Below are 8,877 nucleotides of genomic sequence, written 5' to 3'. Positions count from 1 at the left end.
GGGTGGAGGTGGGGGGAGGACTGGCGAAGTCGAGGTTCACCGGAGCATGACGAAGAGATAGTGATGGAGCGAGACAAAGGGCAGGTGAGCCATAATGCTGTGCCCGCGCTCCAGACATACCTTCACACTATGCGGGGTTCTTTGCGCTAAACCAGTAAATCAATAGCCACCATGTATCATCTGTCATGAATCTTCCCCCCCCCTCAAAAAAGTTTAACTTCACGCGCGCACAAAAAAATGCATCACTTTGAAAGACAAACTAGATATACCGTACGTGTCCACAATCATAACTCCAGATGCTTGGATATCTCTTAACTTTGTTAATTCCGAGTCAACCCTGAGGGGATGCCTTTTCCCTAAAAAAAAAAAAAAAAAAAAAACAATAAAAAAAAATATTAAAGGCAGCACGGCGAGGATGAGGCGGCATCAGTAGCTTCTTCCGCCTCCGGGGAGACCAGCGGGAAAAATCTGCTCCGAGTGGCTTCATATTATGGTCTGGCCGATATCGTGCAGAGCTTGACAAATACTAACGGTTGCCCGACAGATTAGGACAGACAATGGCTGCAAAAAGCGCATCACATGAAAGAACGATTCCCGGAAAGGAGAATGAACCACAACTTTGACTCGCTGTTGCGGGCTCTTTCTCCGAAACAGAATTGTACTGTGGCGCACGGTGGCGTTTTGAGCCTCAAAATCTTAACCTTCTTCGGATGTCGCCTTGCCATGCGTTCTAGAAGCACTCCCGTGAAGCAAAATTCCTTCAGCCTTACGCCCCGAGGGTTCACACACACACGTCTCGATTCCCGCCGACTCGACAGAGCTGAATGACGAGCAGAAATGACCCGTCATTCGACTCAAACTGCATAAAAGGGGAGGGGGGGAATAAGTGCAACAAAAATGAGAGGAGAACTGAATCAAAGTTGACCCAAGTCCAAAATGAGGGTGCAAAAATGAGGCCTGGGGTGGGGGGGGGGGGAAGAGGTAGAAAGTGGACAGAGACAAATGACCGAGGGAAATGGTCTGTGCAGGAGAGAGGCTGCCTATGAGGCAAGTCCTCTCAGCAGTCTTAACGCAGACTGATCGGCCCACCGGGCAACGCCTCACATATTCAAAAACGTTCACCACAAGAGCTCCCGTTGCAGTCACAAGGTCACTTTCATATTGCAGTCCGGGGACCCAAGTTGGATGGCGGGAATGGCGCGAACAACTTCTTCTGTCAACTCTCGACATTGGTGTGATGAATATGTAGAACCCAAAGACATTTTTTTTTAGCTGTCTCGGAAAAATACCCCATTAGGGAATCAAGTCAGCAGTTTCAGTAACACCGTGACTTGAACGAGATTAAACGGGAAGGAAACATTCATTCGTTGTTCTTTCTCGCCGGTCGTTCCGATTCAAGGACTTGACACAACTCGGGTAGGACTGTTCATAAGAGGCTGCCTTTACACCCAATTCTGTTTTAATGCCGACGTGCAATACCCCCATGCATGTCATGACATGGGAGACAATACAGCTGATTGATATCATTGAATGAGTATTTGTCAATGTTATTTATTTTTACTCATTTACTCCCAAAGACGTTTTTAAACGTCTTTTCAGACTTGGTCTAGAATTGGCTGGCACTGAATGAGTTTTAACGGGCTGCCCATTGCGCCCCCTTTCTCTTCACTCTCTGCTCACCATGCATACCACCACCCACACAACCCGCACGACAACCCGCACCTCGTGGTAAAACTCACCTCCTTGGTGATGACTGCACCCGTTTTGAAACGTCCTTTTATCATGTGATGCGATGACTGATGGAACTCAATCCCAAATGAAATCCATTTACAATCAGAGTTGAATCATCATTTGAATGATTATGATTCCGAACCGGGGGCGGGGAATCCTGATACCAAGGATTTTTTTTTCTGTATTGATGTCGCCTCAACACTCATCCCCAGAGTGCCATGAGAAAGCAAAAACACATGAAAAAAACTGATGTCACTTCATAATTCCTCATGGGTCGACTTCACCACGAAATGAAAAGATAACATGAAGAGAGAGCAAGGAAGTCGCCCAAAAATACTTTTCAACCAGGGGTGCCCACACCCACATCCATCCTGTTTTAAATGTCTCCCCTCCTCCAACGCAGCTGATTCAAATGATCGGGATCGTTCTGCAGAGCTTGCGGATGAGCTGATGGGGGCTCTCGAGGACCGGACTCGGGCAGCCCTGCTTAAGAACATCTCGGTTGTGTCCTTACAATGCAAAGGCAGCGAAGCGGCGGGTACATTCAAGGTGCAAAACTTGAGAAGTGAATCAGAAGAATAAGTTGAGGACCACATCGATGTGGATGATATTGGATCCTTGCGACCAACTGTCACCATCCGCGAATCCCATTATTTGCCTCAATAAAGCTTTGGCGGTCCGGTGATTACTTCATGAAAGAAGACAGTATTTTAATAGAAATTGGAGAAGGCGGGCGGGGGGGCGCAATCGTCAGAACAACCCCCCCTTCTGCTCTCACACTTCCTCAGGTGGCATCTCCAGGTGCCGAGCAGGTAATGCGCCATAATGGGAGTACACGTGTGGACCCCCGCACCCGAACAGGAAGGGGTTGTGACCCGAGGGGGGAGCGCCTGTCTGGCCGTCTGATTGAAACTGATGGGCCAAGGTAGAGTGGGCCACCGAGTGCCGCCGCCCGCCGTCGGCCAGCCTGTCACACACACGCACTGCGCTCAAGAGTCTATTCTTCAATTTGGCCCAACTAATGACAAGCGAATCAGGCTGCCAGAAAAGATTTGCCTTCGGAGCCCGACTGCGCCGCGGTCAAATACTTTCACCTAAACGGCATCCTTTTAAGAGGAGGCATTTTTAAATTGGTATCCAAGGAGTTTAAGTCTTCATTAGTGAAAAGGCTGCGAGACAATAAATGCACTCCAAATACTGAAACTAAACTGGGCTTAATGAAGTCGAGTCAAAGAAAGCAGGCAGAAATTAAGAGCGCAAAAGGAACGTCTGACAATCGGGCTGAATTTGAGCACGGTCAAGACACGATTCTTGGATGTCTTCAAAAGATCATCCAGAAACTCTAAATTGTTGAGATAGTATCACAGAAGTTTTTTTTTTTTTTTTTTTTGGTCAAAATCAGTGAGTGCCAGAAGGGTAAGCCACAGGTGACGTCAGCCAATTTCTTATGTTCAATCCTGCTTCACGTCTGACGATTCGGAGTTGCGAGCAACGACAGCACACGCCCGCTGCACACAGTCGTTAAATCATTCAATTGTCCAAACGATCGGAGTTGTTCAGCCATCACACTTGCACGAGCCAGGCAGCCGATCAAATCTTAACGCCGTGCCTTGAGCGTACTAGTCCCACCGTGTGAAACAGTCGACATCCATTTGGAAATTGCGGCCCGTGTGGTCTTATAGTACAATAATAAATAAAAAAATATATATCTTTTTCTCTTTTCACTCTTTTTTTCTTCTTCAAGGTTGCTGGGCGCCTGTCGCTTCTCTTTGCGCCATAAAATCTATGTGACAGCTCTGATTTATGACACCGCTAAAGACAAAGCGCCTGCGGGGATCCGAGTGCATGGCCGAGTGTGCTCAAAGCTGTGCGAACGCGCGCCGCTGCTGTGCTCAGTGCTCAAGCACCCGACGCAGCCAACTTGGGATACTCGACACCTGTGTGCAAATATCCAAACTCTTACAAAACAACAACAGAACTCCAAAAGAGCAAAACCTGTTTTCGGGCGGAGAAAACAGTCTCTGAATGCGCCGTGTGTCAAAATGGAGCTCAAGATCAACTGGAGGAGAGAAACGGGCAAGGGGAAGAACTCGAGTGGACGTCACACTTCGCAATTTCAAACATCACAAGCGATGTTTCAAACGTGAGAGATCTGACACAAGTCAAGTGTGCGCTTCCTGCTTTGGCTCTCTACACTGTCAATCAGGCCTCATTCCAAACCACAGGCCTATCGTTGTACCAAGACTGACCTGCGAGAGGCAGCAGAGTGCCACAGGTCATCCGGACTGCTGGCAAATACAAAGAAGAAGAAATAGCGGTAGCGGTTGATCAATACATGAAAGAAGCGATGTGAACTCCGACCTGATTTGCTATTGTGTTTACGAAATCATCTTGCGACTTGGTGGACGCATTCCAACGCAACCTTTCGCTCTTTGTGCGAGCTTGCTAGTTGGCTACTGTTCAATTAGCTTAGCCTCAGCTCGACTGTGTCTCGACCGCATGTATTGGGTCTTTGTCACATCTCGGTTGCATTACTGTCATGCACTCCACTTTGGAGTCAGCCAATCCTCCGTGAAGCGGGTCCAGTTGGTCCAAAATGCTGCTGCTCGCATCTTGACTGGTACTCGTAAGAGGGAGCACAGAACTCCTACTCTGGCATCCCGTCACTACATTTGAGAGTTCTTTTTAAGATCCTAGTTGTATTCAAATCTTGAAATGGCCTCACCCCACCTTACCTCTGTATGCCCTTACGCGCTGGCGGACCAGATATGCCCACGAACATATTCCAACATCTGATAATTGGGTCTTTGCTGACTTTGAGCGGAAGGAAAAAAATGTTCTAATAAGGCCCGATTATCGTGACATCCATATGGCACGCTCGCCTGTGATTTCTCGAACTATGTAAATGTTTTAACTGTTCATTTGCCTTCAGTTTAGCTCCGAAAGAAAGTGTAACATGCTGTGTCTGATGTGCTCTCGTTGGTTCGGGAAACTGTCCTCAGACCCCGCTGCCGTAGCTGCCATCCAGGTGAGAACGGGAGAGAGCGAGGAGGCGCTCTCTCAAGAGGCCAGTTAACTTGACTTTTTCTTTGACTGAGGTTGTACGTCTGTTGTAATTGCAGGCCCGTGTGGGGATCATTCTCAAAACGCCAGCAGATCAATAACTGTTATGTAGTACACGAGTGACGAACGATACTCGCATCAGGTGCCCCACCGCCACAACTCCCCTTTTCAAGTTGCAAAGCTCATTTTCGAGATTCTGCTGGCATTGCAGAAAATCCCCCCCGCTCCCCCCATTCTCCATATTTCATATACGGCCCATTGGAAAGCAACGCCGACAAGAGTCATGGCTGGGCACATTTATGAGCGACGCATCGAGGAACTTAGCATTTGGAGGAGATGCTGGAGTTCCGCATTCTGCCAGTGACTTGCCTTGCACTCATTTCATTTGAGGGCAACCTCATAAATCACGACGGTCACGGGTCATGCCATCATCACAAAGCTGTTGTGAAGCCATAGCGGTCTATTTTCCAGATTCGCAACCTTTTCTAGGATATCCACGTTAATTTGCTTCATTTGACAATATGCCCTTTAAATAACTGAATGGCGTGGGTGTTCATATTCGTCCACTGGAATTCAAGTCTTTAACCAGAGTATGTGTTGCAGTCGGGAGCTGGAAGTGTGTGTCGCGATCAAGAAAAAAGATGGCACGCTTCATGACGTGTATGAGAAATCCCGATGCTCAACTCGAGCCATGCGGTGAGTCGGTGTCGTTCACAGTGCGTCTCTTAGTTGTAAAAAGGACTATTTGTCCACCAAAAGCCCATTTTCAGTCTTTGTTTTGTTGTTTTATAGTTTGGGTGTTAAAATAAAAAAAATAAAAAAATCACTGTTCTGTTTGACGGATTTTTGACACAACTTTTTTCCCCATCCTTTTTGGGTCCGAAACCAATGTATTTTGGTGAACCACACCACTGTATCCTGATTACTAAAGATTGGATAAAGCTCAAAATGTTTTTTTTTCTTCTGGAGAAAGAAAAGCTAAGAAAAACCGTTGGTGGGTTTGCTGCTTATATTGTGACAGACCACAAAATTGGGTGGCTCTTTAAAGAACAGCCAAAATGCTCTCAACCTGCTTTGAAAATGGTTGGCAGAGAAGAGTAAATTCCAACTCAGCAAATCTTTTCAATTTGAAAACGACAGAAGCAGCCTCCCATGTGTGCAGAGTTCAAGCACGCCGGCAAACAAATCGAGCGGCCACGTGTTCGGTCGGGACAGCAGAGTGGACTGCATTAAAGTTCAAGACCGGACTGATCACCGAGCCGACCTTGGTCCCGCCTACATTGACGTGTTGAAGGACCACCCAAGTAGACATTCATCTCCACTTGATGAAGCGCCTGCCGCAGTATCATGGCTACTGAATCTGACCTCGCTGTCCCGGCGACAAAGGGAAGAGATTTTCATCACCTTACCCTGTGACGCTCTCTCGAATGTGACCTCGTTCACCCAACTAGTGAGCCGGATTGAAACGACCTTGTTTAAGTCAGCGGACACCAACCACCGGTTGGTGGCCTGATCCTGGGCAGCGCAGACAGACAGACCCTTTTTTTTTTTTTTTTGGGTGCAGCATTTACATTCGTCCTCCACAAAATGCGGACGACTAAGCTTGGTGGCTGCGATGGGGGCTTGACAAGACTTTGCCCAAAATCCTGCTTAGTGGTCGCTACTTCCGTAAGTGCTGAGAAAGTGCCACTTTCAGTGCCCCGGTGATAAGGGAGGCCAGGAAGGTGTGGCAACAGAGCCGTGTAATGCTGATAGATGTAGTCAGTCACACGGCAAACGGGGCTCAAGGGAGGATCGGAGACAGAAAAAAAGGGGGGGGGGGGGGGGAGAAAAAAAAAAACGCAGCCTCAGCAGCGATGGACTTATCTGGCTCAACGGAGCCGGCTTGACAAACGAAGAGACGCTGAGGGGAGAGTGACGGCTATCAATGCGAGGGGCCGACCAATATTGGCGGGCAATGACCACACCTGTTGTTTGACTTAATCCCTCCAGGAGCAACCTCAGGAGACACCGGCCCCCGTTCCCAGCACCCCACGGCCAGTTTAAGGAAACGTGTCATGCCGCCACAGTCCACTGATACACGTAGAGAGAACACCAACAGTTCGGCCATGTTGGTACTTCTCGACGCTGTGGGGTGGATAGCCAACAGTTGGTCACAAAGAGGCTCAGTGTGCTTGCTTCAAGCTGTTTTGAGTCATTCCAATACAATAAGTCCAGAATTCATTTTCATGTGGGGTGAACGAACTCCAGAGGGAAGCTCCGCGGCGGACCGTAGGACCCTTTACTCACACAACAACATCACGGCAAGTGTGACGGGACAACACTTGGAGCAGCTTAGGAATAAAACTCCACAGTCCACTGCAATTCTCAGTTGAAGTTGACTGTAAAATTGACAGCTTAAAGAGTGTTGTACATTGTACACCACTGTCAAACACAGACATGTTTCAGTAAACCATAGATAGAACTTGGTCAAACGAAAGCTTAGTGCTAACATATTGCAAAATGCCATCGGCAAGCGGAGGGAAGCTAGCATTAATGTTATGGTTATGATCGGAAAAAATAACAATAACCGAGCAGTCCGCGGGAAAGGAGCTGCACTGACCTAATTTGCATTCGATAAAAGGCAAAAGGCACGGTGTCATCTATTGTGACAGTCACCTGAACAACATGAGAAGAATATCACGTGCATGACAGAAGTTCTTTCTGAGCTTGCCTGAATTGGGCTAAATGTTGTCGCGAATTTCTAGTTCAATTCAAAACGGCCCATCGCTCAGCATATTGCCACCGAACGGCGCAGTCTGAAGTCGACGTAACAAAAACCCAAACGATACTCTTCGTCAACATACCGGCCTCGTTTCTGAGCTTCTTCACCTCAGCTGTAATCATGTCAGTAGTCCACATCTTTTGGAAGGGATTACTCGCGTAGCTCGAGTACTGACGCCGCCAAATACTTCTTTCATCCTTTATTCAATTGGCGCGTCACATGGATCAAAGCCTTGTGACAACATTCGAGCGCATCATTTTACACAATTCCAAATTCATCTGGGACAGAGATATACGAAACTATTAAAAAAAAACAAAAAAAAAACAACACTTTCATTTCATACTCTACATTGCCCAAAATTATTTTGAAAGTCCATGTTCTGTCATCTATTATTTCACTGCGCTGACTGATTTTTAAGGCTTTTCGTCGCGGGATCGTTTCAGGTTATCGAGCGACTTTAGGCCGGGTAGAGTATCAACGCCCACAATTTGGTAAGGTGTCAACACGACGACAGCCCCACATAGAAGCTCAACAAGACAAAGTACAAGTTGTCTCTTTCCGGGTTTGCCATCAGTCCAGCGCCGCCAGAACGGCGGGGTTACCTTTGCGTTCCGAGCGTTTCTTGCGCCTCCTCTTGAACCTGCGTCGCATCAGGCAATAATAGGAGCCCTGATTGGGTGCGCCGTTGCTTCGAAGCGTCATGGCTGGCTCGCTAAGCAACAGTGTGCCGAAAGCGCTGCGACCTGCGCTTAAATCACGCCTCGGCTGCGAGCACGTGAGCTCCTCGCTCTCTTGCAGCCGAACGCGCCCGCTCGGTCCACATGACATTCAAGCAACTGCTCACACCTGAAGCAAGTCTTTAGAGCTACTCTCTCTCTCTCTCTCTCTCTCTCTCTCTCTCTCTCTCTCTCTCTCTCTCTCTCCCTCTCTCTCTCTCCTTCAGCCCCCCTCCCTCACTCTCCCTCCTTCACTCTCCCTCGTTTCCCTACCCCCAATTCAGGTTGCGTCTGCCCGATCAGAAAAGAGAGTGGGGAGGCGGTAATAGTGTGAACATTCACATTTTTCGACTGAGATTAATGCAACACCAGTGGAAGTTTGACGTCAAAGTGGCATTCTGGAGAAAGCAAATTTGAGATTTTAAAGACTTGGATACAAATAAGTGCCTGTAGTGGCTGCCCACCCATCAAGTGTGAAATGAAACAAGAAAGTCATGAAGCAAGTTTTGTTGACTGAAAACAAGTCCGTAAGCGAACCATTCCGCACCTCCCTCAACTACAAAGCAACAATGGGACTGAATTTTCATGATACCCAACCCTCAT

The 8,877-nt window shown here is 47.8% G+C and overlaps 1 protein-coding gene across 3 annotated transcripts in view; it reads right to left on the bottom strand.

Moving 5' to 3' along the window:
- adarb1b (adenosine deaminase RNA specific B1b) overlaps positions 1–8,400 on the bottom strand; it is a 27,203-nt gene extending 18,803 nt beyond the window's left edge. For 2 of the 3 annotated variants that reach the window (XM_019863918.1, XM_019863917.1), the window contains exon 1: positions 8,161–8,400. In XM_019863918.1, coding sequence (XP_019719477.1) covers positions 8,161–8,386 — 226 coding nt within the window. In that variant the 5' untranslated portion in view covers positions 8,387–8,400. The remainder of the gene's footprint in view (positions 1–8,160) is intronic. The other variant, XM_019863919.1, reaches the window with a different exon arrangement.
- Positions 8,401–8,877: the final 477 nt, after the last annotated feature.

This window comes from Hippocampus comes, unplaced genomic scaffold (genome assembly GCF_001891065.2).
Source record: "Hippocampus comes isolate QL1 unplaced genomic scaffold, H_comes_QL1_v1.1 scaffold313, whole genome shotgun sequence".
NCBI lineage: Eukaryota > Metazoa > Chordata > Actinopteri > Syngnathiformes > Syngnathidae > Hippocampus > Hippocampus comes.
This window is presented reverse-complemented; position numbering and strand designations above follow the sequence as displayed.